Source organism: Eutrigla gurnardus (assembly GCF_963514095.1).
Source record: "Eutrigla gurnardus genome assembly, chromosome: 14".
Classification (NCBI taxonomy): Eukaryota; Metazoa; Chordata; class Actinopteri; order Perciformes; family Triglidae; genus Eutrigla; species Eutrigla gurnardus.
Window position 1 is genome coordinate 1,194,206 of NC_139937.1, and position 27,516 is coordinate 1,221,721.

The following is a 27,516-nucleotide window of genomic DNA, read 5'->3' on the forward strand; positions in this document are numbered from 1 at the left end:
TCTCCCCGTGTAAGCGTGCGTTCTCTCTGGGTTCTCCGGCTTCCTCCCACTTTGGCCAATGTTAGCTGGGATCGGCTCCAGTTCCAGAAATATAATGAATCGATTAGTCGATAAAATCATGTTAGTCCAATAAGAATGTCTTTTGTGTTTGGAGCTTGAAAGATTATCTTTAATTCAACATATTAGCTTTGTTAGTCAACACAAACAAATGAGGCTGATTTCAATAGTTCTTAAAAAATCTAATGGCAGTATCTTTAATTAAAAAAGTAGCAATACTTAATCAGTTAAGTCCTTTTTAAATAAAGTACAAACACATTAATATGCACTTAAAGTGTGATATAATTATTGTGTTGATGTGGTCGGTGTTGAAGGTGAAATAATCAGCTTGTCAGTTTGTGTTGGACTCACTGAACACTGTTATTGTTTCCAGTCAGTCAGTTATTAAACCTCATCACAGGTTAATTTTTATTTGAATCCTTCACAGCACAAAGTCCAATGTTTGTTTGGTTGGCGACACTTTGACTCCTTTGACTCTATTTTTATAAATGCTTGTATTATCAGGTCAACACATTTTTATTAATGCTTGTATTATCAGGTTAACAAGTGTTGACAAGTGTTGACAAGTGTTGACCTGATAATACAAGCATTTATAAAAATTCAGCGAAACTTTTTCATACTCTCGCGTGAAACTCGCGTCACGGCATCGGCTGGGTACACACGGAAGTAGCGTCTACCCTGCGATAGCGTTAGTTAGCGTTAGTAGCCGAGGATAGAAGCTATCAGGCAAGTGTTCTTTTAAATAAACTCCTGGTGTACTTACAACAAATGCCTCGTTTTGTGATTACAGACCCTATGTGCACTACTACAGAAGTTTGGTAACATTCCATGCATTATTAGTGGGGTAATTTACGAGATTATCAAGATGTACCATCGCACTAGTACTAAGCCATTTGGCTGATAGCCCTATCTTGATCAATGCTGACCATCGCTAAAAATGCTTCCGAGGGGGTATTTGGCTGGATGTCATTCTTGTTTCCCATTTTAGCTGGAAAATACATGAACAGGGAGCACCTGAACGCATCATGAAAAAAAAAACAAGCATCAACGTGAAGAGAGTCTCGTAAAACAGCAACCTCGGTGGAAACTCAGAAACAGAATTTAACACTCAAATGTTTTCTGTCCTCCATCAGTTAAAGCGATGGTTGGAAGTAAATGTAAATGTACTCAGACTCTATTTTTTCGCTTTATAGGCAATTATATGTTGTGGTTTCTTTCTTTTGACAAATGTACTTGTTGTAAGTCTCTTTGGACAAAAGCGTCTGCTAGATGCCCTAAATGTAAATGTAAAGTAAAATGCACCCTAGGGTCATTCCCACCATGACAACCAACCAAATACCCCCTCAGAAGCATTTTTAGCGATGGTCAACATTGGTCAAGATAGGGCTGTCAGCCGAATGGCTTAGTACTAGCGCGAATGGTACATCTTGTATATCTCGTAAATTACCCCACTAATAATGCATGGAATGTTACCAAACACTTACACTTGTTGACCTGATAATACAAGCATTTATAAAAATTAAGCGAAACTTTTTCATACTCGCGCGTGCGTGAAACACGCGTGACGGAAACAGCTGGGTACACACGGAAGTGGCGTTGAAGCAGCGGTAGCGTTAGCAGCAGAGGATAGAAGCTATCAAGGCAAATGTTCTTTTAAATAAACTCCTGGTGTACTTACAAACTTTCAAAGTTTGTAGGGATGTTTTGTGAGTACAGACCCTATGTGTACTACTGCAGAAGTTTGGAACAATTTTGGCTCAATTGACAAATCTTTCAAATTGTAGCCCATAGCTTTAAGTAACCCTAACAAAGGCAATATCAGCCTAATTTTTTCAGCTGCAATCCCGGCGGTGTAAAACGGACTTGGGAGCAAATAAAATAAATATAAAACATAATTCAAAGTGGTAAGTAGGCTGTACGCTGACTCAGAAAAGTAATTCCCTCCGATGGGAATCTGTATCTCTCATATAAAACATCGTCAGGGAAAGAAAAAGGGTTTTGCCGGTCTCTGAACACTCTAGTTCTCCTAAGATCCAACAAGCTTCTTCTTTTTTTTTCTGCGCAGCAAGAGAACTGATTGGTCAGTAGGCGGTGTTTTTCTACAAGTTGATCTCTTTTCAGTAACATAACCTGCTCCGGAGCAGGTTAACTCTGCAGTGTAAGTTACCATGGCGATCTATCCCGGTAAGAAGTGAACCAGCGTCGTAGGACGGAAAACCCGCTTAAGTTACCTCGCTAAGCCAAAATCCTGCTTCGTAGTACAGGCCACGGTTCAGTTCTGTGTATGGGGCTATACATATTTAATTTATGCACAATCCAGTTGAACCGACATTTGTCCCATGACATATTCTGGAAAATGAAAAACATCAGCAACCTGTTCTGACAGTGTCACAGCACTAAATTCAATGCGTCTTTCATTAGTAATAAGCAGCAATGATGACAAGTGATTAAAATAATATTGTGATTATTTATAAACGGATAGGCAAGTGTCCAGTCGGCCGTTGTGCAAAATGCAGCCGCCCTGCTGCCGAGCGAGCCGAGGCTGGCATGACAGATCACATTTCAGTCGAGGTGTGAGGGGGGAGATGCACCCACGGTACCTTGTGTTTGTTTACATCAACGTTTTGAAGACGACGAGCTACCGAAGCATTTAATGAGCTGAGAATGTTGATCCGAAGAAGATAAACAGCCACTAGTTTGTTCGTACGAGGCCGCCGTTGTATCAGCAACATGTATATGATGCACAGCAACTTCGCTTGCGGTTGAAGAGTCGTGTAAATATGCAAGACGAGCAAAAGTTCAACTTTCATAGTTTTTTTGAAGCCACGGGCTAATCCTAATTCCGACTCTCATTGAATATGTCACACGGCCTGCGGCGCCATATCCGCCTCTCTGGTTCCACAAAGCTGTGATGTTTTATAAAAAGAGACACCGTTGCAGCGTTACGCCAAAAAACAAAGTTATTTATAAACTGTACGATCATGGCATATTTTTGACTCTCCTTTATCGTGATTACGGCGCAATCTTCGGTGTAAAAAAAAATTAATTAATTTATCATTCAGGAGGGTCTGCTATCGCAAGTGCGATGGCTAGTGGGAAAGGTCGTTATAACCGGTTCGGGCTGGTCTTTGGCTTTGTATGAGACCGATTTGAAAATGTTTAAACTGGCCCAAGTTTACTCATTGCACTGCGTTACCTTGCCATGGGTACTTTTATGTATGCTGTACACGCTCTGCAGTGCAATTCATAAGTTGGCACGCACTCTGACAGAGGTGCTGGCTAAGTTATGACAGTAAGCCTACTTACCACTTTGACTTATGTTTTTATATACATTTTTTTATTTGCTCCCATGTCCGTTTTACACCGCTGGGATTGCAGCTGAAAGAATGAGGGTGATATTTTCAATTTTCATACACCACGTTATAAGAATACATCTAAGCAACACATTTATTTAATGAAATACACACATAGTCAGATTTACTTGTGCCCTAATGATGGGGCAGTGATATTATAAGACTATTAATGATTGTTTGCCAGCTGTCCTTCCTGCATTTGGCAGATTAAACTGTTGCTTTTTACCTGTATTATACGTTTAACTTCTTCGTATTTCTTTAAGATTGTGGTTTGCTCCTTGTACATGAAATATGCCGCTCTGCTGCCCGTAGACTGATCCATGTTTGGGATTGGTCAAATGCTGCAAACCCCGCCTCTTTTATGTGCACATGCCACGCGCTCATTGCTGGATTGGGAAACCCTGGTTGACTTAACGAGTTGATAACCAGCTTCGAGTGACCACTTATATTGATTGCAGTTGCTATGGTTACTTAAACTGGATAACAGAAAGATACCCTGGTATGTTGAACTTGCTGTGTAGTACAGGCCTCAAGAGAAAAGTCTCCTCAACACACAACAAACATTTACATTGATATTGTCAGGAAATATCACATTTTTAAGATGAAAGTTAATTGAATTTCAAGTGTTCGACAACACAATCCCTGAACAGAAGAACATAATAACTGGTGAGGATGAACCTCTAGTTTGTCCCTAAAGGACCCGGCAAACTTTGTTTTTTACATTTTCCACTCTGTGAAATATTAATTTGATTTGTTTCAGTGAGCAGGAACCAGATTGAACAAACCTCCGGTCACACAGTGAGTGATGAAACATGATGTGAAGGTTATCTGCTGTGATCTGATTGGTTGTCTTGCAGGAGAGAAGCAGCCTGTTGAGGAAATGGTTCGACCTGCTGACGCTGCACAAAGCAGACCTGGCAAGACTGATCACCTTTGAATGTGTGAGTATCTCGGAGATAAAATGCAAGTTGGTAGTGATGTTTGCACTTTATTTTAACATTACTGATCGTGATTATTTCATGTTTTATGATGGAAAACCAGATAATTTATATAAAAAACAAAGTTTTTTTTTCCAAACATAGTTCTGTGCCATAAACAGTAATTCTCTCTGCTGGCCAACAGGGGGTGACTCCTATCTAATTGTATAGAAGTCTATGAGAAAATGATTATCTCAGTAAACAGGAGTTTATGGTTTCAATCTCTAGTTCCAAGCCTTCTTAAATCCAGCATGATGTTTTTTGTTTTTTTTTATCCCGCCATCGACCCCCCCACATTGGGGGACTCTGCTATTTTTTTTTAAATTGTTGTAATATAATACAATAGTAAAATTTCAAGGATTAAACAACAGAAGAAAATTAAAACTGCGAGCAGTGATAACGGGCCCTCGCATGGCACGTAACTCGGTTAGTGCTACGACCGCCTGACGTGTCGGACCGCCTGGCCTGGCCACCGCCACGGGGCGGGTCGTCCCCGGCCACCGCCACGTTGCCGGTCGTCCCCGGCCACCGCCACGTTGCCGGTCGTCCCCGGCCACCGCCACGGTGCCGGTCGTCCCCGACCACTGCCACGGCGCGGGTCGGCACGGGTCGTCCCCGGCCACCGCCACGTTGCCGGCCGTCCCTTGCCTGAATCGTGCCTTGCCTGAATCGTCGTGTCGATCATTGTATCAGACAACTGAAGTCGTTGTGCTCGACTGGGGTGCGAAGTTCAATGACACTGGGGCACATATATGAGTGTAAAAACGTGACATTTCATGTCACCATTAGGTGGCGCTCTGATTGTGAGTCAAAATTGCAGTGCAGACGCGGAGGAGAGAGAGCCTACCAGTATTCCGTTGAGCAGTCAGTCGGATTGTCGCAACAAACACATTTCCAGCTTTTATCTTACCACAAACTTCCTTTTTAGTTTTCCAAGCATTTGGCGCCCAAATATTTTAAAGTTACCGAGTTTGGGATGATTTTGATTAGAGCTGCCTCAGCCCATGCAAGTCAGAGCAGCCATCGTTTTTTCTATAGAATTTGTGTTTTCCAGCATGATGTTCATTTAGTACATACTAGGGGGCTATCACACTACCAATGCAGTTAGCTACTAACACTGAACCGTAAAGTTGAACTTGAATTATGAAGCTAACTAGCTTCACTCCAGAATCCAGATAGATCCAGATCCAGTAAGGTTGCTGCTCGAGGTGCTGCTCTGTTGCTTTTGTTGTTGTTGTTCATTAGTTCCTCCCGTTGTTCCTCCACAGTCCAAAAAGGGTATTTCCTTAAATGGTTGCTAAAATACATGATGGCGATGGCCAAAATACCGAACTCAAGACTCAAGGCTTTGTTCAGTGTCGGAAGATACATTTCTAGTGAATATCCTATCACTCTATTGGGTGTTGGCCTGGAACAGACAACAGTACCGATTCTTCATACTGCCATAACACACATAACTAGCAGTAATTTAGTTGTAACCCACTGGCTGTGTGAATACTTCTATTCTGTACACAAGCATTTTCTCATCTTCATCATCTTTAGCACCACATGAAGTCGTTAGTGTGTGGCTAAGTGTGGCTGCACGGTGGTGTAGTGGGTAGCACTGTCGCCTCACAGCAAGAGGGTCCTGGGTTCCTTCTGTGTGGAGTTTGCATGTTCTCCCCGTGTAAGCTTGGGTTCTCTCCGGCTTCCTCCCACAGTCCAAAGACATGCAGGATGGGGATAGGTTGATTGATGACTCTAAATTGCCCGTAGGTGTGAATGTGAGTGTGAATGGTTGTCTGTCTCTACATGTTGGCCCTGTGATAGACTGGCGACCTGTCCAGGGTGTACCTTGCCTTCGCCCAATGACAGCTGGGATCGGCTCCAGCCCCCCCGCGACCCTTAATACAGGATAAGCGGTAGACAATGGATGGATGGATGGATAAGTGTGGCTGATGAATTCCTATAGTCCAACACCGATTTTGTTCTTCAGGCCAAGGACTTTGGGGGAAAGCTTTTCTCCATCCATTCGTCTCCACTTTTTGAATTAATTCATAATAGTGTCTCAGTTCCTTGGGGTAGGCCAGGTTCAATGCATAAATCACTCCAAGCATCACTGTGCAAGCCTGGGCTGCAGATCCAATGTTGTCCAGGATGATCACGCCTTCAACAAAAATTCCAATATCATCATAATGTCCAGTTTCTCCATTCTCCTTGCTGATGACATAAATGCCCATGGTGCACCTTTGCATGTCTGTCTGGATGTCATTTCCTTCGATGTCCTGAATATTTAAAGTAAATATGAGAAAAGAGAAAACATTTGAGTGCTTTTCCATAAATAACCACTATTTTTAAGTAATACATTGTACACCTAGCACAACAGATATTTTCAGATTTCAATCAGGGCAACTGTCCACACAAGCTACATTTGTGCATCCAGTGATTTATGGGCATTATGTGATCCAAGGTGTGCTTTTGAGCTTCGACTCTATGCTCGGATCTATCATATAAGTGACGGGAACAAAATATTGACTTTGTGGATTAGCATAACCTCAATACTAGTCGTTGAGTTACTCCATACTTTGACTGAGGACAAATAACCCAGAGCTCCATACAGTCATGTAGAAAAAGTATGTCTGATGGAAATTGTTGTCTTTTTGATGTATTTGGACACGTCCATTTTTTATCCTCTTTGAAACAGTTCCTTGAGATGAGGGTGGCATTCTTGATTAACAGCTGCTTAAATTGCCCTTGTGACTTATCCTTGTTTTATACCACGATTTTCATTTTGAAAAAATTGCATTTTTTAGAGTTAGATTAGTTTGTAGTATATCACCTTTTGTAGTTGGCACTATTTCAAAAAGATCAAGTGTTTGCCTGTCCAAATATGTTGCAAAATCCAAAAGCCTTTGTTCACATGACTATACTGTATTTAACAAGTCATCCAGTCTCATTTACACAGGTAAAGCAACACTAGAAACATCATCATTTGTCATATAATCTATTATAGTGCACTGTAACAGTAAAGTATTCTTTTTCACACAATAGAAACCTCTATCTGATGTGGAAGAGACCCAGTGGCAAGTCACAACTACAGGATAAATGACTTTAGAGTCCTAAATACAATCCTCACCGAGGTAGAGGCAAAGTGCCCTGAGGACTGCTGCCCTTTTCAAATCGACATCACTTGTAGCCTGTGTAAAGAGTTTCGACTGATTAAAAATATTTCATGACACTTGAATAATTACAAAAATATGTGGAATTTTCAACCTAGAGTTATACTGTAGATAACCTTATTCCTTTGATTACAAAATAACGGTGATGTGTAGTTATACAATACTCAATGTATGAATGTGTAGGATGAAAGTACTGTTTTACTTTATGTTGATTTTGGGACACAATGCTGACCTCTTTAGAGTTAGGTGCTAAGCACATCTACTCTGGTATGCTGGCCGCTGTGCTAAGCAATGTCAAAAATCCTGCTCAGTGCCAGTATTGCTACCATAACGTATAATATTTTTTCTTTCTAACAATCCAGGCTGTTACTGAAACAAAACAGGGTTTCATATTGTACTACACATACACACTTACAGAGTATATCAAAGCACACATATGACTAATTTTAAACAACATTTAATGAACATAGTTATCTCTTTTAAGATCTGCAGAAAATTGACATTAAGCTGGGCTGAAGACTGTCCAACTCTGCCATGAAGGTCGTCTGAAGTGGATGTGTTGTAATACGCTGAAATTCAGCATTTATCTGTTACACATAAAAGAAAGTGACAGAAGACAAGGAGCACTGTGTTTAGTCATTTCTGAAATGGTGATCCATGAAGAGGATACAGTAAGACCTCATCATTAACTGAGGTTTTTTTCATATGTATTTGTGTGAAGATTTTTAGTCAACTTCTGTTAATCCATGAAGAGAAATTAATATAAGATTTAAACTGACTGATTGTTTAATTATGTCTGTGAGGAATCTGTATTTATTTATTTGTTTATTTCGGGCAATAATACTGCTTTATCCATCGCTCATATGCAGTCGTGGAGTGCCTGCAGTCACAGGGCAGTGTCCTGGACGCTACTTGTGCTGCGATAATCGATTAATTGTTTGCATCCCTAACACTGTTACAATGAGCTATATGTGGCGGCCGCACGAGCACAGCAAGGGTATTAATAGTTACAGGTTGGAGAGAGAGAAACTTACCACCAACTTTACATTCCCAGACACCGCCACCTTGGGAATTTCACCCAAGGAATTAATAACAATTAGTGCAATTACCAAGGCACTCAGGTTTGCATATAGATGCAGCTAGAGACGTAGTTCAATTTAAAAAAAAAATATTACAAAATGTAGTTAAAAAACAGTACACATATCACTGACTCCGGACTCAGAAAAGGGGAAGATAATGATAATTGATACAATAAAAGAGACCCCAAAAGTGCAAAACAATTGGAAGCTAAGAGTCACAGGTGCAATTGGTGATTAATATTTAAGAGAGAAATTGTTTAAAACCAGAAAGAGGGATGAGAGCAGAGCTCCAGCCTAACTTTTTGCATTGGTAGCACTGGTGCGCCTAACTTTTTTTTTTAGGTGCACCAGCACAAAATTTAGGTGCACCCACATTTTTCATCGCGTCGCCTTTAACGCCAAAAAGTCACCTTTTTATCGCTCTTCTTTTACATAATGACACCCCCCTTATGGCCTAGGTTAACTGCAGCACCATCAGCACCCAGAGCAACCGTTTTCTCCAGCCAATCTGCACACTGATGCCCAAGCGCAGTAAATGCTTGCTTTGTGGCAGCATAAATTCCTCAAGAATAAAAAGATCATACAGGTCACTAGTCTATAGATTGCAAATGGAAAACTGTTTATGTGATCTGAGCCTAGTCTAATTATATTTTTACTTAGGCTATTCATTTTTAATAATAATATTAGGAATAGGCTACTATACAATTTCCTATTCATGATGTCTCATGCTGTAATGTGGGCCTTCAAACACTGTGCGTGTCCATGCTCCACCGGACATGTCCAATTAACATGTTGACCGGACTCCCTTTATGCAAAATGCTGCAGTAGACAATAACGCACTCCTTCGTAGAGACGTCTGTGACGCCGTCAATCATGAATGACGTGTACGTGGCGTTTCCAACCTCCGCAGCTGTCTTGTTCTTTAGTGTCGGCATTTTTTTCATCAGAATAATTTCGGACTTAAATTTAGTGAACGGCAACTCCTCCTTTGCAATATTGTATGCGACGTTGAATTTTATAATCATTTCAGATTCCTCAGCGGACGTGATTGATACAGCCTGACGCTGAAATGCAGCTGGATGAGGGGCCACTTTATTAACAGAGCAAGTGATCGGTATGGTTTATTTGTTAGTCTTACTGGGATGCACCTAGGTGTAGTGAGACTACTGCACAGGTAGGGGGAGCTATACATATGAGTAACAGGTTGTAGTTGTAATGACTGATGTGGCCGAGGAGGGGAGCTAGAGGGCGGGACCAAGTATAGTGGTGCCAGTGGAGCTTTGGGAGGAGAAGTGTGAGTGGAGGGGGTGTGGCAGGTAAACAGTCAATCAAGTTCACGTGTAGCAGTGTGGATAGCGTGTTGGAGATTAGCTGCCAGCATGCGGCTTCCATGCCTGTTTGGGTGGAGGCGATCAGCTTTGAAGAGGGGGGAGCGGTTCCAGAAGAGATTAAAATTGTCTAAGAACTTGATATTGCGAGTGGAGCAGGTGGACTGTAACCAGGTGTGGAGGCCGAGAATCCTGCTAAAACCTTCCGCTCCGCGGGCCACGGTGGAAGTCAGCCCGGAGATAAAAACAGACTTCCCGCAGCTGCTTAGGAAGTTTAGAAGGTCTAAAAAATGTTTTTTTGTCAGTTCAGACTGTCTACGAGAGGTGTCATTGGACCCAACATGAACGACCACTCGTTTTATGGAAGGCGGGAGAGAGCCCAGCAGCGCGGGGAGTTTATTTAAAATGACTGGAACTGTGGACCCAGGGAAAAAGTGTGTGGCAGCGTTAAAAAAGCGGACATTTCTGATTATTGAATCTCCAACTATTAGTGTGGTTGGGGAGAAAAGTGGATGAGGGGGTGACGACTGCTGGTTCCCATTTCTCGGGAGAGTGGAGACTGGGTCAGCGCTGTGAGAGGAGGATGTGGAGTGAGGACGGACCGGGTTTGCAGCGGGGAAGGCAGCCTGGACATGAGAGGGATTCCCCGACTACGGCTCTGGGCGAGGGAGGATCCCAGGGCGGCTGGGCGCGGCCACTTTCACGACCTTTTGACGGGGCGAATGAGTGGAGGAAGCTGGCTTTGATGGTGGAGGGGAATGGTCATTTTGAAGTGGGGGAAAATTGTCCTCATCCAGGATGGAAAACCTATTGGACAAATTGAGGACCATAGGTGCTAGTGAGCTTTTCTGGAGAGTATTCCACGATTTCCGACAGGATCCGGGAGCGGGAGTGAAGTTGACCAGCGCCTTGCGCTTTGCTCCTAGCCGGGACCAGTGAGCTGCAACAGTTATGGCAGGATTGTTCGGAGACGTGAGTGGGGCAGTCGAGTTCTCCCGTGGATGTTGAGTTGGCAGCGGGACCCAGAGCGACGACCATTGAGTCCATGATGTGCTCCTCTTCCCTCAGCTGGTACAGCGTGGACAACCTCCCTTCCAGCTCATCGATCCTCTGGCTAAGCCGGTGGCAGCTGTCACAACCAGGCGAGGTAAGTGGAGCCATGTCACGGTGGGGTCAGTGAAGGTTTACTGGGGAGGAATAAACACAACTGTGGCCAGTAACGGAGTCGGAACAAGTAAAGGGTTGTCTGGTTGTTGTTGTTGTGGTGGTGGTAGTAGGCCGGGAGACAGTAGCGCAGGAGACTTACACGCGAGGGCTCCACAGAGGGAGCCCACGGCGGGGAGTAGGTTCAGTGTACACCCAGGTCAGAGTTGGTCAGCGAGACTTACCGGCGCAGGCCCATAAACTGGGCCTGGTGAGTTGGAGCGGCCTCCGGTAAGCTGTGTTGGTGGTCTTCCGTGAAGGTTAGCCCAGTGCTTACTGTGGTTACGCGGTGTGGTGCCGGTCGGATTAACAGGATAAAAATTTTTAAATCTACATATCCGATGATCCAGTAGGTTACGCCGAATTAAAGGACAGACTTTGCAGATTAGAGATCTGCCGTCAAATGACGTCAAGTTTGGATAAAAACCTGTCTAAAATCGGATTGTAGCAGCTTTTGGGGAAGTAGCAGGCTGAGGTGTGAAAAGTTCTCTGGGCCGCAGCAGCAGAGGGACCACCACCTTGGTGCTAAGCTGCTGTTCACTTTCTAATCACTCAGTACAGACGCCCTCACACTGGAGGTACACTGCACTGTATCATCACACAACAGTTTGTCCTCCAAGGGTGGCTGGTCAGGAGGGGGTGAAATAGAGGCAGGGGCACAACTGGGAGAGCCAGCGCCAACCACCGCCTTTAACAGCGTACAATGGACCCGTTTGGTGTGCGAGTGATCATCCGCAGGTGCAACGGTGTATAAGAGCCTCCCTCTTTTGGTGCTGTTAAGACTCTATACAACAAAGGGCCCCACCGGTCCTGCTTCTTATGGCGCCCTCTTGCACTAAAATCTCGTAGCAGCACCAACTGGCCCTCCTTTAGAGCACATCTCGGCCATGCTGATCATGATTTCTCTTTCTGTGCTCTGCTGCCACCCTCAACCTCTCACGAGCCCCTTTAAAGGCTATCTGCAATCGGGTTTGGTGCTCCAGGACCCACTTGTGTACCTCACCACCCTCAGGTTCCTCCACTCTACCCAATAGAAAGTGAACTGGGAGCCTCGGCTCCTGCCCGAACATCAGGAAGAATGGGGACTCGCCAGTTGTCTGATGGGGAATGGTGTTGAAGGAATAAAGGAGTTTTGGCAGGCAAGAATTCCTGTCTTGCTTCCGAGTTCGCAGCAAGTTGTGCAGAGTTCGATTAAAATGTTCACACTGACCATTGCCAGCTGGATGGTATGGAGTTGTATGGGATTTCTCTATGCCATAAAGGGCACAAAACTGCCGAATCAAGGCGCTCTCAAAGTTGCGACCCTAATCCGAATGTATATGGGCTGGGTTGCCAAATCTTGAGAACCATTCGGTTACCAACACTTGAGTCACAGTGGAGGCTCGTTGGTCACGAGTAGCCACGGACAATGTGTACTTACTGAAGATATCAGTCATAACCAGGACATTTTCCAACCCATTGTGGGTCTGTTCCAACTACTTATAGTCCACGGCAAAGATCTCATTAGGCCAAGAAGCCAGCAAATGCCATGAAGCTACGATCAGCCAGGCTGGTGTCCTTGGCAACCTGGCACCTTTCACAAATTTGGCACCAATGTGCCACAGCAGAGGACATACCTGGCCAATAGCACCGCTGCCTAAGTAACTCAAGGGTCCTTTCCATGCCTTTGTGGCCATGCCTCTGGTGGACCTCTGTCAGAACCTCTTCCTGTAAAGCAGCAGGCAAAAGCACTTGGAGCACTGCCTCAGCACCATCTTGGCGGAAGGTCTGACGATACAAGACTGTACACCACGGAACACCAAGACATCCTGAATGACAGGGTCGTCTTGCTGAAGTGCATTGATATCAGAAGGCGTATGCTGAGGAAAGGCTATGACAGTAGCCTGAGAGGCTTCATACCGTTAAGCCTGCAACGCTTGCTGCAAAGGTGTGGGGAGTGATGTACCCAAGAGCATGGCTTCCATGTCCGGTGCTCCAGGAGGATGTTGACGGGATAAAGCATCCGCATTCTGGTTACTCCTTCTGGAGCAGTACTTTAATTCGAAGTCAAAAGAGGCGAGCTAGGCTGCCCAACGTTGCTCCGTGGCACCAAGTTTGGCAGAGGACAGGTGGCTTAGGGGATTGTTGTCAGTGTTACTCCCTGAATTTCTCAGTCATAGACCATTTGAGCACCAAGTGGTGCTCAAATGGTCAAACTCCAACTTCATAGAGCTGTAGTTTGCCATGTTGCGTGCAGTGGGCCTCAGACCTCTGCTGATATATTCACGGAGCACCAGCTGGATCACCCAGCGCCACAACCAGTAAGTCGATCTGCGCTCTCACCGTTGTGTTGTGAAACGCCCCCCTCTCGGATATCTCCTATCATCGCGCAGAGGAGTTCGGCCTATGCAAATGACTCCTTTCATCACGTAACAGGAGCTGAATCTGAACAGCCTGTAGGAGTGCCGTTTTACCAGTGGGTGGGCTGCAGAGACCATGCAGGAGTCACTTGTTTTCCTCATTCTGGGAGTTGACAGGCTCAGTAGAGACCAGAGAAAACATGTTTTTCATAATATGGGACCTTTAAGGAAGGACATCTGTCTTTCAAGGCATACCATGGAGAACCTCATCCACTGCTTACTAGGGGAGCATAGATGGGTTCCATGTCCATAGTTCCAGAGGAGAACCTCGTCCAATGCTTACTAGGGGAGCATAGATGGGTTCTGTGTCCATAATTCCACGGTGGTGATGGGGATGACAGCGATGAAGCCAACGAGCCACTCCAGCAGTCCTGGGACATCCTCAGAGGCTCCAGCAGTCCTGGGACATCCTCAATGAATTGATGTCCTTTTTCATATACCCTCAACTGAATGGTTATGAATCAAATCTTATTCTTCCTGAGTGAATTTCACATTCCCTTATAACATGTCACCTTGTAGGTCATCTTGTAACCTGTCAAGGATAAAGCTTAGCAGCAAACCTTGATATCAAAAGTATCCTAAATGCTACATGTGTTACTACCATGTTGGAGTGAGTTGGAGTACTGTTGCCACCTACGGACCTTTGTTGTTATTGCAGTGTCAAAAGGCAAACCATAATCATTTCCATAATGTTTTTTTTTTTTACCATGCGAGTGTTGCAGGGTAAACTGTGTGTGTGTGTGTGTGTGTGTGTGTGTGTGTGTGTGTGTGTGTGTGTGTGTGTGTGTGTGTGTGTGTGTGTGTGTGTGTGTGTGTGTGTGTCTGTGTCTGTGTCTGTGTCTGTGTCTGTGTCTGTGTGTGTGTGTGTGTGTGTGTGTGTTTTGCAGGGTAAACTGTGTGTGTGTTTTGCAGGGTAAACTGTGTGTGTGTGTTGCAGGGTAAACTGACTGTGTGTGTGTGTTGCAGGGTAAACTGACTGTGTGTGTGTGTGTGTGTGTGTGTGTGTGTGTGTGTGTGTGTGTGTGTGTGTGTGTGTGTGTGTGTGTTGCAGGGCAAACCCATGCAGGAGTCTCTTGGAGAGGTGGCATACTCCGCCTCCTTCCTGGAGTGGTTTTCGGAGGAGGCTCGGCGAGTGTACGGGGACGTCGTTCCATCACCCGCCAAAGACCGAAAGATTCTCCTCCTCAAACAGCCTGTGGGTGTGGCCTCCATCATCACACCGGTGAGAAGCCAATCAGAAGCCGTTGACTCCGGACTGACAAATGTCTGTTATTGGATGGATAGTGATGAGATCAACTGGCATCTATGTTACTAATCAGTAGCTGACATGCTAAGAAAACAAAACTTATTTAGATACCATGTTTCTTCTCCATATAAAGTCAAAACCCACCAGAATATACGCTATTTGAAATTAATGAATAATAGTTATTGTAATAACAATAAAAATATTATTACACACGAACACACACACACACACACACACACACACACACACACATATATATATATATATATATATATATATATATATATATATATATATATATATATATATCAAAGAACAAGTTACATGGTTTTAAACATATATTTTACAGCATTTCTATTCTATTGTGTTTGTATCCATATCTATTTATATTGTCATCACTTTAATGACATTTATCCTTCATCAAAATCTACAATGAGAAAACAGGCATTGTTTTTTATATATATATACTGTATATATATAAACTCCTCAAAAGAAGTTTGGAAACATTATTTTGTTAGATTATTCCTCCCCTTTAATAATACCAATTGGTATTGTATTTCATATCGTTGGAAAGCCTGATTAGTCAACTTTACAACGAGGTACAACTTTTAGGGATCCTGCATTCATGGAATGAGCAACACAGCTAACCGTGTGGGCAATATTCTTCTCTTGGTATTCACTCTCATTTTGAGCTTCAAGTGCTGGCAGGTGTATGCCAGTCACAAGTGTGTGTTATTTGGTGTCAGCCCTGGTATAATTTCCAAACTTAGGACCAAGGTCCGTTTGAATTCTCTAAATACAAAGTAAAGGAGCTCCAATGATCCTTTCAGAGCTCCTTTAGCATCGGATATAACGGATCTTTCTTTACCAAAGGAAAGGAGATTACCCGAGCAACATTTAAGGTGACGCACACCTCGGTCGGTCATGAAAACAAACAATGTGCTTATTTGCAAATTAAACGAATACTTTCATTCAGACATATAGTAATTTGAATTGTGTTGAAACGTGTGTGGACAGTGATAAGAATTTAATGGTGTTTTATTTATATAGATCATGTTACAAATGTTTGAAACAAATTAAACTAAAACCACAAATGGGACGTAAATACAGCAAACGGTCAAACAGGAAGGAGGAGCTGCTGGAACTGAAGCCGGTCAGTGAACAAGCTGCTTATAAAACCAACAACATGGGGAGAAGTGGATGATGTACTTTTTGTAGTCCATTATTGTAGTTTCTCCACCGCAGACCCTTGTGAGTTAAACTTCATGGATGTCAATCTGTCCATTTAGGAAGCAGAAGTGATTGTGAATCAATTTCACCTACTTTGGTGCAAATTAAATTACAACAGGTGCAATGGAAGAAAAATCAAGACATCCCCCGAAAAAGGAATGGATTTGCATGTGGTGGCCACAGACAAATGCTCTCTGCTTCTCCTTCCTGACTGATTTTTCTGCTAGTGTCCGTGACACTACTGATAGCATGAGGTGGTACCTGCAGCCCAATCATGTTCACAGGTAGTCCAGCAACTACATGATCCACATACATGCGTGCGGTTGCAAGTTTGCTGCGTCTCCCAGCACAGTCTCAAGAGCATGGAGGAGAAACCAGGAGACCAGGGGCCTCATGTACTAAGAATTGCGTGGATTTCCTACTGAAACATGGCGTACGCTAGAATCCAGAAACTGTCCTACGCACAAAGAAATCAGATGTATCAAAGTGTGCGTACGCATGGATCCAAGCACTTTTCCTTTGTACATCCCAATCAACGTGGAATTAAGCGCACATGTGGAAGTGCTAAACTCCTCCCTGTCCACGCCTTCATTTAAATATGCAAATTAATTTAAATAGGGCCTGCACCGGGGATTCCCCTCTCTGCACCATCAGATCTACAAAATGAGTAAAGGGAAGAAGCGCAACTTCACCGAGTCTGAGCTCGAAACGCTCGTAAACGAAGTCGAGACTCGAAGACCAGTATTATTTGGTAGCCTCTCATCAGGCATAAACACAAAAAAAAAGAAATGTGAGTGGGAGCGTGTGAGTGAGGCAGTGAACGCTGTGGGGTCGGAGCAGTGCACACTCCCTGAAATAAAAAAGAAATGGTCCGACGTGAAAGTGGAGGTGAAGCGGAGGATTTCGGCCCACCGCCGAAGCGTGACCGCAACGGGCGGGGGGACAGGAGGATATTAATATATTATATATTATATTATCATATATATTAATGACTGCAGAAGTGCGCCGTGGCTACTGCAGTGTGACATTTCCAACTTTACGCACGCGTTTATCGACACAAATACTGAACACAAGGAGACAATAAAGGGCTTGTTAGATAGCTCTGCCGCTCTATTTTCACCAGGGAAAAACAAATGCACATATTTGAATGCACGTGCCCAAATGGGCATCGTGCTGGTTTACATTCGGGGCGCAATTAAACGGATACATTTACTCACCGAGAAGCCACCCATCGCGCACCGTGCCAGCCTCCAGCCTGTTACCAACCATGCTATTAGTAAGAATGAACGAGTCATGCGTTGAACCAGGCCACCTTGCCACGATGTTGGTGAGCTGCATTTGTGCATCAGCATCACATATTATTTGAACATTTATTGAATGAAAATGTTTCCTGTTGACAAAAACAAATTCATCCTGTGATGGCGCTTTTATAGCAACATGTGTGCAGTCAATAGCTCCGATTACATTAGGGAAACCGGCTCTTGCTGCAAATTGCGCTTTAATGTTGGCCTGTTCAACAGCATTGTATGGGAATTTGATGTACCTGGATGACATTCTGATCCCGTCCCACACAGCTGGCATGGCTCGGCTCAGAGTGGACTGGCACACTCCTGACCGGTCGGCCAGTTCCCTCTGGAAGGCTCCTGTTGCCAGAAACCCCAGAGTGGTCAGCACCTGTGTGGACACGGACAACCCCTAGCTCCTGGCTGTGTTTCTTTCTAGGGCCGGCCGCAGCTCTGCGCACAGCTCCAGTAACACTGGCCTCGGCAACCTAAAACGACTCATGAGCCAGTTGTCGTCATTTGCCAACATATCCTCCCGTTTTATAAACACCCTCTCACGTCTGATGTTACCGTTTGCGATGTCTTCTAACAAGGCCAAGGCTGCCATTGTTAATGCCATTTTTTCATCACTTTGCGCATGCTTTTATATCCATCCATATGATTGCAAACACGTGTGTGTTAATTGTCCATTAATGTGTCTCTGATGTGCACATTACTCTGAGGACTAATTGTTTTCACATAATTAACAGTTTCCCAGCATCACCTCAGAGTGTCGCCAAAGGAACAATAGCTGTAGAAACGTGCGTACGCCAGCCATGAAGCTGCCGTGGGACACCGCACATTTCCACGCTCATTTCACTTTTGATACATCTGAACGTTGGTGTGGAAAATTACGTACGCCATGTTTTTGTGCGTACGCAACATTGATACATGAGGCCCCAGCTGTTGGACCAGGAGAGCTGGACAGGACCGTAGGAGGGCATCCACCAGCAAGACTGCATCTGATGTCAGGGTAGCATGACCGGTATCTGGTCAAACTGTCAGTAACAGACTCCATGAGGGTAGCATGAGGGCCCAACGTCCTCTAGTGGGACCTGGTCTCACAGCCCAGCCCTGTGCAGCTCGTTTGGCATTTGCAAGAGAACACCAGAATCGCAGCATTGCCCCCCCTGTTCTCTGACATGTGACAGTCTGCAGACACTGGTGAACGTTATGCTGCCTCTCACATCACCTAGCATGATCGGTTCGGTGATGGGTCAATGATGTTCTGGGGAGGCCTATACTTGGAGGGTCACACAGACCTCGATGTCATAGCCAATGCTACCCTGACTTCTGTTAGGTAAATCCTGAGAGGGATTTTGAGTAAGTGAAACCCAGACTCATCCATCAGATTGCCAGATGGAGAAGCAGGATTCTTCACTCCAGAAAACGCTTCTCCACTGCTCTAGAGTCCAGTGACGGCGTGCTTTACACCACTGCATCCGACGCTTTGCATTGCACTTGTTGATGTATGGCTTGGATGCAGCTGCTAGGCCATGGAAACCCATTCCATGAAGCTCTCTACACTTTTCTTGAGCTAATCTGAAGGCCACATGAAGTGTGGAGGTCTGTAGCGATTGACTGCAGAAAGTTGCCGAACTCTGTGCACTATGTGCCTCAGCATCCGCTAGGGTTGCACGGTATACCGGTACTAATTTGGTACCGCGGTACTGAGGCATTTAAAACGGTACCATATTGCATTTGGACGGGACCGGTACTTGCAGCGCCGCCGGCAGCGCCCGCAACAGCGCGGCGAACTCGCCACGTGACGTCACCGCGTTGTAACTACAGCTGAGAGGACGAGGAGCGAGCCGCAGCTTGGGGAGATAAAAGGCAAGCCGGAGGAAACCGCTAGCAAGTTAGCGAGCAGCGTGGACTGGAGCAACAAACGGAGCAGGACGAAAGCTTGGAGAGCGCGAGAGAGCGCGAGAGAGAGAGAGAGCGAGCGCGAGAGAGAGCGAGAGAGAGCGAGAGAGCGCGAGAGAGAGAGAGCGAGAGAGAGAGAGAGAGAGCGAGAGAGAGCGAGCGCGAGAGAGAGAGAGCGAGCGCGAGAGAGAGAGAGAGAGCGAGAGAGAGCGAGCGAGAGCGAGCGCGAGAGAGAGAGAGAGCGAGCGCGAGAGAGCGCGAGAGAGAGAGAGCGAGCGAGAGAGAGCGAGAGAGAGCGAGAGAGCGCACGCGAGAGAGCAAAGCACGGAGAGGAGAATGGCTGCAACGCCGCAACTTGCGGACAAACCAGCGCCGCGAAGTGCGATATGGCCGTACTTTAGCTTAAAACAAATGCGCAAGGCGAGGCAGTTAACGCCGATGCACCACTGTGTAAACGATGTTTAAAACATGCATGGCTAACGGCGGAAACACCTCCGACTTAGCCAAACACTTAAAGGACAAGCACCCAGACCTGCAGACTGAGCTCAGGGAACGACAGGTCATTTACTCAGGAAAAAAAGCCACATTCAGTGCTAAAAGCAAGCGCCACCGCCCTTCACTCTTAACAAAAGTAGCTCTGGAAGAAAAAAAAAGGAGCTGATTTATTTATATTATTATATTTTATATTATATTATTGTATTTATATTTTAAAATTTTTTAAATTGTGTGCATTAGAAAAGCTTGTCTTTGTGGTATTTTATATTATTTGCTGATTAATATGTTATTGTTCTAAGATTTTCTATTAAAATAAAGTCAGTAATGACATTTTTTGCGTTCACTTTTTATTTGAAAAAGTATCGAAAAGTATCGAAAAGTACCGTAACACATGTTGGTACCGGTACCGGTACCAAAATGTTGGTATCGTGACAACACTAGCATCCGCTGACCCCACTCTGTCATTTTACGTGGCCTACCAGTTTGTGGCTGAGCTCCTGTCATTCCCAATCACTTCCACTTGCCAAGTCCCACTGACAGTTGACTGTGGAATATTTAGGAGTGAGGACATTTCACAACTGGACTTGTTGCACAGGTGGCATCCTATCACAGTACCATGCTGGAATTCACTGACCTCCTGTGAGCGACCAATTCTTTCACAAATGTTTGTAGAAACAGTCTGCATGCATAGGTGCTTGCTTTTATACACCTGTGGCCATGGAAGTGATTGGAACACCTGATTTCAATTATTTGGATGGGTAAGTGAATATATCTATATTGTAGCGAAGTATGTAAACGACCTACGAAAACTATGTATGTAAGGAAACTAAGGACGATATTAAAATATGTCAATGTGTATTAATACTCACCGGCCACATTATTAGGTACATCTTGCTCGTACCGGGTTGGACCCCCTTTTGCCTTCAGAACTGCCTTAATCCTTCGTGGCATAGATTCAACAAGGTACTGGAAACATTCCTCAGAGAGTTTGGTCCATATTGACATGATAGCATCACGCAGTTGCTGCAGATTTGTCGGCTGCACATCCATGATGCGAATCTCCCGTTCCACCACATCCCAAAGGTGCTCTATTGGATTGATATCTGGTGACTGTGGAGGCCATTTGAGTACAGTGAACTCATTGTCATGTTCAAGAAACCAGTCTGAGATGATTCGCGCTTTATGACATGGCGCGTTATCCTGCTGGAAGTAGCCATCAGAAGATGAGTACACTGTGGTCATAAAAGGATGGACATGGTCAGCAACAATACTCAGGTAGGCTGTGGCGTTGACACGATGCTCAATTGGTACTAATGGGCCCAAAGTGTGCCAAGAAAATATCCCCCACACCATTACACCACCACCACCAGCCTGAACCGTTGATACAAGGCAGGATGGATCCATGCTTACATGTTGTTGATGCCAAATTCTGACCCTACCATCCGAATGTCGCAGCAGAAATTGAGACTCATCAGACCAGGCAATGTTTTTCCAATCTTCTATTGTCCAATTTTGGTGAGCCTGTGCAAATTGTAGCCTCAGTTTCCTGTTCTTAGCTGACAGGAGTGGCACCCGGTGTGGTCTTCTGCTGCTGTAGCCCATCTGCCTCAAGGTTCGACATGTTGTGTGTTCAGAGATGCTCTTCTGCATACCTCGGTTGTAATGAGTGGTTATTTGAGTTACTGTTGCCTTTCTATCAGCTCGAACCAGTCTGGCCATTCTCCTCTGACCTCTGGCATCAACAAGGCATTTGCGCCCACAGAACGGCCGCTCACTGGATATTTTCTCTTTTTCGGACCATTCTCTGTAAACCCTAGAGATGGTTGTGCGTGAAAATCCCAGTAGATCAGCAGTTTCTGAAATACTCAGACCAGCCCGTCTGGCACCAACAACCATGCCAAGTTCAAAGTCACTTAAATCACCTTTCTTCCCCATTCTGATGCTCGGTTTTAACTGCAGCAGATCGTCTTGACCATGTTTACATGCCTAAATGCATTGAGTTGCTGCCATGTGATTGGCTGATTAGAAATTTGCGTTAACGTTAAGTGTAATTTGAATACCTGCTCTTGTAAAAGGGGCACCATCTGTTGGTTAGACAAAACTTTATAGAGTTCACTTTAATGACTAATGACCACTTAATAAATTAACAATTAATCAATATTTAATAAATCAGTCTCTATTTCCTTAGATCATAAGCTCTTGAAATAGGAATCTTTCTATTCTGCACAGGAGAAATATCAACCGACAATGACTTAATGCTTTAGGGGAATTCATTGATTAACTAAGGATTAAACAAAGTGAATAAAATAATAACAGATGTAACAAAAGCACCAATACCACATAGCAGATTTCTAACTGGGAAAATGATTACCAGCACATTTAGCACGTTTGGCGATAAAGGCAAGTGTGTTCTTCCTAAGAATTTGGACTTCTTAGTAAGTTGGAATGATCGAATAAAATGGCCTCACAGATATTAGGTATTAACAGTACTTAGTTTCACCCTGCAACTCGGTCATTACTGTTGAATGCGCATTCAGTCTTACTTGGTGACGATTCTTCTAAGCTCACTGAAACTCCAAGCGGTCGCTCTTCCGTCGGTGATGTAGACACAAAGGGAATTTCCGTGCCGGGGCCCGAGGGAACCGTTAGGTCTGTGGTAGTTTTGTAACGGGCGTCGTCTTTGCCGAAATCTGTCCTAGTTAATGAGCTGTCTTCTCCTTGAGCTCGGCCGTGGGTGACTAGTTTAGAAGCGTCGGTCAATATACTAAATCTTGCGGCCGTTGGTTGATTTAGCGTTTATCAAAAATGATTGCGTGTAAAAAGTAAAAGATTCAAAAATGAAGAATCTAACAACGAAAGGAACTAGTCTACTAATAAAAAGTAGTAAACGTTTGGAACTAGGAAAAGGAAGAAAATGAAGAGGGCAAGAGAGTACAAGAGCAAGGCGGGGTGGCCAGTGCGGGTGGCAAGAAGTGACGTGTAATTGTAACACGCAGCTATTATGCTGACTGATGGGGCGTGTCCAGGATGGACCTGTTCGAGTTACAGTCCAAAATCTATATGACTAAACTGTTATAAATGCAATCCTATAACTATACGTTTGGACACATGATCTCGCCCTTTATGGTCAAAGCTCGTTCCTGGGATCACATTGCAAATAACAACAGAAGCATGTTGAACGCTCGTTCACGTTCTGCCCTTTGAGCATCCCTCTCGCGCAATTCTTCCTCTGTATATTCAGGCTCGTACATGTACGGTTGGTGTGGGTGAAAAAAAACTCCTCATCAGTAGGGTTGGGCATCGAGATCCGGTTCCAAATAGGAACCGGTTCCTAACCTCCGGTTCCGGAACCGTTAAGAAGCTGTTGGAATTGCGATCCTTTTTTTTCGGTTATTAAACGTCCGCACTAGTTTGTTTGTTTTACTCCGCTCGCACTAGTTTGTTTGTATTACTCCGCCCGGCGTGCGGAGACTCCGCGATAGAACGATCAGTAACGAGTAGTCTAAAGGCGGGTCCACACCGCACCGACTGCCCGCCTTGCGTTGGTAAATGAAGTCGGGCTACTTAATATAGCCGACTCGAATGGCGGATTACACATTTGAATCGGCTGAAATGAACGCCGACGTGGGCCGATTCGAGCGACCACACCAAGGAGACTCATGTCACGGACGCCGACTCTCTCAAAGACGCCGATTTTCGGTCCGGTGTGGACCTGCCTTTACGCGCTACTATTGCCAAACCAGTAGTCAGATTAAAGTTACTTATCCAAATACACGGCACGTTACTATTTTTGTCAGTAAAAAAAAAAGATCTGCTTTCTTCGTGCGTCTCGGGGGTGACGTATGTTAGCCGACACCTTCACGGACGGCCGCGTGTAGTCTGCTATACCGGCAGAAACGTAAACAATGGAGGGGGAGAGATACGCATTTTCCAGCTGGAAATACAAGCATTATTTGGACTTCATCTCAGCAAAAGATGGCAACATAAAGGTTCGTTGTACACTCTGTGTTAACAACAAAGTGTTGTCTACTTTCAAGAATACAGCGTCAAACTTGAAAAAACATTTAGAGTCACAGCATGGCACAACCACATTAAAAGAGCCGGTCCCGCCCGGTGACGGTGAAAAGGCGCAGCGTGTGAATAAACAAGACGAGTTCTCGATTTCACGGAGCTCCTGCTAACTCAGTCTGTGCTGAGATGCGAGCAGAGTCTCTCTTGAGAGTTTAGTGGAGAAATGTCTCGCTGCTTGCTGGCCCCGCCCCCTCCCTTCGTCATCACGCCGCTCATACTTTAGGACTGTGCTCATTTGTTTCATAAAACCAATCCTTGCTGCTCTAATGCCGGTTCAATATTCATAAAATGTTCATTCATGATGTTACTGCCATTACAATATGCAAACAATTATTTAAGTTAAGTGAAGTCAAGAGTACTACTTTTCAAAGTAACTGTGGCAACACTGGACCTGTTGACCTGCACCTCAAAGAATCGGAATCGAGAATCGTTTAGAACAGGAATCGAAACAGAGGATCGGAATCGGGATCGGAATCGGTAAAATCCAAACGATGCCCAACCCTACTCATCAGAGTCTTCAAAAGTTTCAGTATATTCTCCAAAAGTGGCCATTTCTGTGAGATTGAAGAAACTAGGACTGCAGGCTACTCTGTGTCTGTAGCAATGACAGCAGGTTAACAAACTATTATAGAACTGGTAACTTATAAGTGCTAGGTAATATTAGTCCGCCGCTGCCATAGCCTACTAGGAAGTATGACACGCTGCTGCTGCTGCTGAGACATAAATCCTTAAAAATGCAAGGTTGGTTTTATTTCAAACATTCTATCAACACAGATATGTACATCGATAGTCTGCCGTTACAATTGATTTGCCTCAGGTGCACTGTGGAGTCGGTATGAGTGTTTTTAATGCCATGCTAACTAGAACCATTGACTTGCGCTAGCCATAGCACAAGCGAACTCGGCAACTAGAAGAACTGAATGAAATGTCTTGAAAACGTCTCCAGATGTCTCAAACACACCGGCTGAGTTGGAAAATAGGTCTTATGTCCAAAAGTCCGAACTATCCCTTTAATAGGCTTTTAGGCAGAAATCTTATGCAGCCCAGGCCCTTGTGTTCCAATTGCATTTGGTGTTGGTAGTAGTATAGTAGTAGGAGCATTAACAATACTGGTGGTATTAACAGAACCAACCAAGTAGTAGTCCATGGCAGCAGGCACAGCCACGCCAAGATGGATCCATCCCAACCATGTCGCTGTAGACCAAAAAGCAGTAGTAGTTGAGCAGTCACATAGTAGCAGGTGGAGCTACAATATGCTGTTTCCAGCATCAGGCCAGTTAGCAGCCTGCATCTGTCAGGACAACAGCGGACTCTGTTGGACCAGAAAGCATAGCCAGACTCCCAGGAGAAATCCCGGGAGTAGTCAAGTTAGTAACAGTAGAGATGCCGATTTTAGTCAATTTTTTTAATCAATAGTCATCCATCCATCCATCCATTGTTTTCCGCTTATCCGGGGCCGGGTCGCGGAGGCAGCTGCCTGAGCAGGGACGCCCAGACTTCTCTCTCCCCGGACACTTCCCCTAGCTCCTCCGGGAGGACCCCAAGACGTTCCCAGGCCAGCCGGGTGACATAGTCACTCCAGCGTGTCCTGGGTCTTCCTCGGGGTCTCCCCCCGGTGGGGCATGCCTGGAACACCTCCCAATCAATAGTCATCCGCCTTAAAAATAGAGAGAGAGAGAGAGAGAGAGAGAGAGACACTATAACTAAGTCCCCCGGCAGTCTAGGCCTATAGCATCTTAACTAAGAGCTGGTTCAAGGCAAACCTGAGCCAGCCCTAACTATAAGCGTTGTCAAAGAGAACAGTTTTAAGCCTACTCTTAAATGTGAGAACAGTATCTGCCTCCCAAACCAGAACCGGAAGATGGTTCCAGAGAAGAGGAGCTTGATGGCTGAGAGCTCTGGCACCTGTTCTAATTTTGGATGCTTTAGGAACTACAAGTACGCCTTTATTCTGAGAGTGTAGTGCTCTAGAAGGACAGTAGGGTTTAATGAGCTCTTTAAGATATGAGGGTGCCTGACCATTAAGAGCCTTGTAAGTAAGGAGAAGGATTTTAAATTCTATTCTGGATTTTACTGGGAGCCAGTGCAGAGAAGCTAATACAGGAGAAATGTGATCCCTTCTTCTAGTTTTAGTCAGAACACGCACTGCAGCATTCTGGACCAGCTGGAGAGATTTTAGAGATTTGTTTGATTTGATAATAAGGAATTACAATAGTCCAGCCTTGCGGTAACAAATGCATGGACAAGTTTTTCTGCATCTTTTTGAGACAGCATTGGCCTCATTTTAGTAATGTTTCACAGGTGAAAGGTAGGCTGTCTTTGTAGTTTGTTTAATATGTGATTCAAAGGACAGATCCGGATCAAAGATAACTCCAAGGTTTCTTACGGTACTATTTGAGTCAATGGAAATCCCATCAATAGTAGCTATCTTTAGACAGTGAGCTTCGGAGCAGTTTAGGCCCAAGTACAATAACCTCCGTTTTATCCGAGTTTATCATCAGGAAATTGTAGGTCATTTAGGTTTTTAGGTCAACAACACATGCCTGGAGTTTAACTAGCTGATTGGTTTCTTCAGGCTTGATTGATAGATAACATTGATTGAGAAACACCGTATTTAACTTCAGTGTGCCTGGAAGATGTTTCATTGACATGCACAAATGGCGATCAATTGGATGAATATGACTTAAACCATCTTAATGCGGTTCCTTTGATGGCAATTCATTTTTCCAGTCGTCATATTAGAATTTCATGTTTAATGGTGTTGAACGCAGCACTAAGATCTAGCAAGACAAGTACAGAAACGAGTCCTTTGTCAGAAGCAATTAGGTCATTTGTAATTTGTAAAGAGCTGTGTCTGTACAATGATGTACTCTGAATGCTGACTAGAAGTCCTCAAGTAGACTGTTGTTATTTAGAATGTCACACAGCTGATAGGTGACTACTTTCTCAAGGATCTTAGAGAGAAAAGGAAGATTTGATATTGGTCTGTAGTTTGCTAAAACCCCTGGATCTAGAGAGGCTTCTTAAAGGGATAGTTCGGAATTTTGGACATAAGACCTATTTTCCAAGTCCTACTTGATCCGAGAGTTTTCAAGAAATTTGATTCAGTTCTTCTAGTTGCCGAGTTCGCTTATGCTATGGCTAGCGCAAGTCAACAGTTCTTAGCTAGACAGGCATTAAAAACAGTCTTGCCCACTCCAAAGTGCACCCGAGGCAAGTCCATTGTAACGGCAGACTATCGATGTACATGTGTTGATAGAATGTTTGAAATAAAACCAACCTTGCATTTTTAAGGATTTATGTCTCAGCAGCAGCAGCAGCAGCAGCATATCATACTTCCTAGTAGACTATGGCAGCGGCGGAGTGATATCACCTAGCACTTATAAGTTACCGGTTCTATAATAGTTTGTTTACCTGCTGTCATTGCTACAGACGCAGAGTAGCCTGCAGTGCTAGTTTCTTCAATCTCACAGAAATGGACACTTTTGGAGAATATACTGAAACGTTTGAAGACTCTGATGAAGAGTTTTTTTCCACCCAAACCCAACCGTACCTGTACGAGCCTGAATATACAGAGGAAGAATTGCGAGGGTTTACGGACGGAGCAGAGGTCCGGGTTCGCGGTGCGTAATTGTTGGTTCGCGTGGCCCTGGGCTGCCCGGTGTTTGCGTGAGGTCCAAGCGCTTTTCACCCAGGTCTGAGGGCATGAGTCCCGACAATTCCTCCCGGTTC

General features: G+C 44.5%; 1 protein-coding gene across 1 annotated transcript in view; it reads left to right on the top strand.

Annotated features, from left to right (window-relative positions):
• The window catches only part of aldh5a1 (aldehyde dehydrogenase 5 family, member A1 (succinate-semialdehyde dehydrogenase)), a 52,718-nt gene that overhangs the window by 1,862 nt on the left and 23,340 nt on the right, over nt 1-27,516 (top strand). The window contains exons 2-3 of the mRNA XM_084026553.1: nt 4,268-4,351; nt 14,606-14,776. Coding sequence (XP_083882679.1) covers nt 4,268-4,351; nt 14,606-14,776 — 255 coding nt within the window. The remainder of the gene's footprint in view (nt 1-4,267; nt 4,352-14,605; nt 14,777-27,516) is intronic.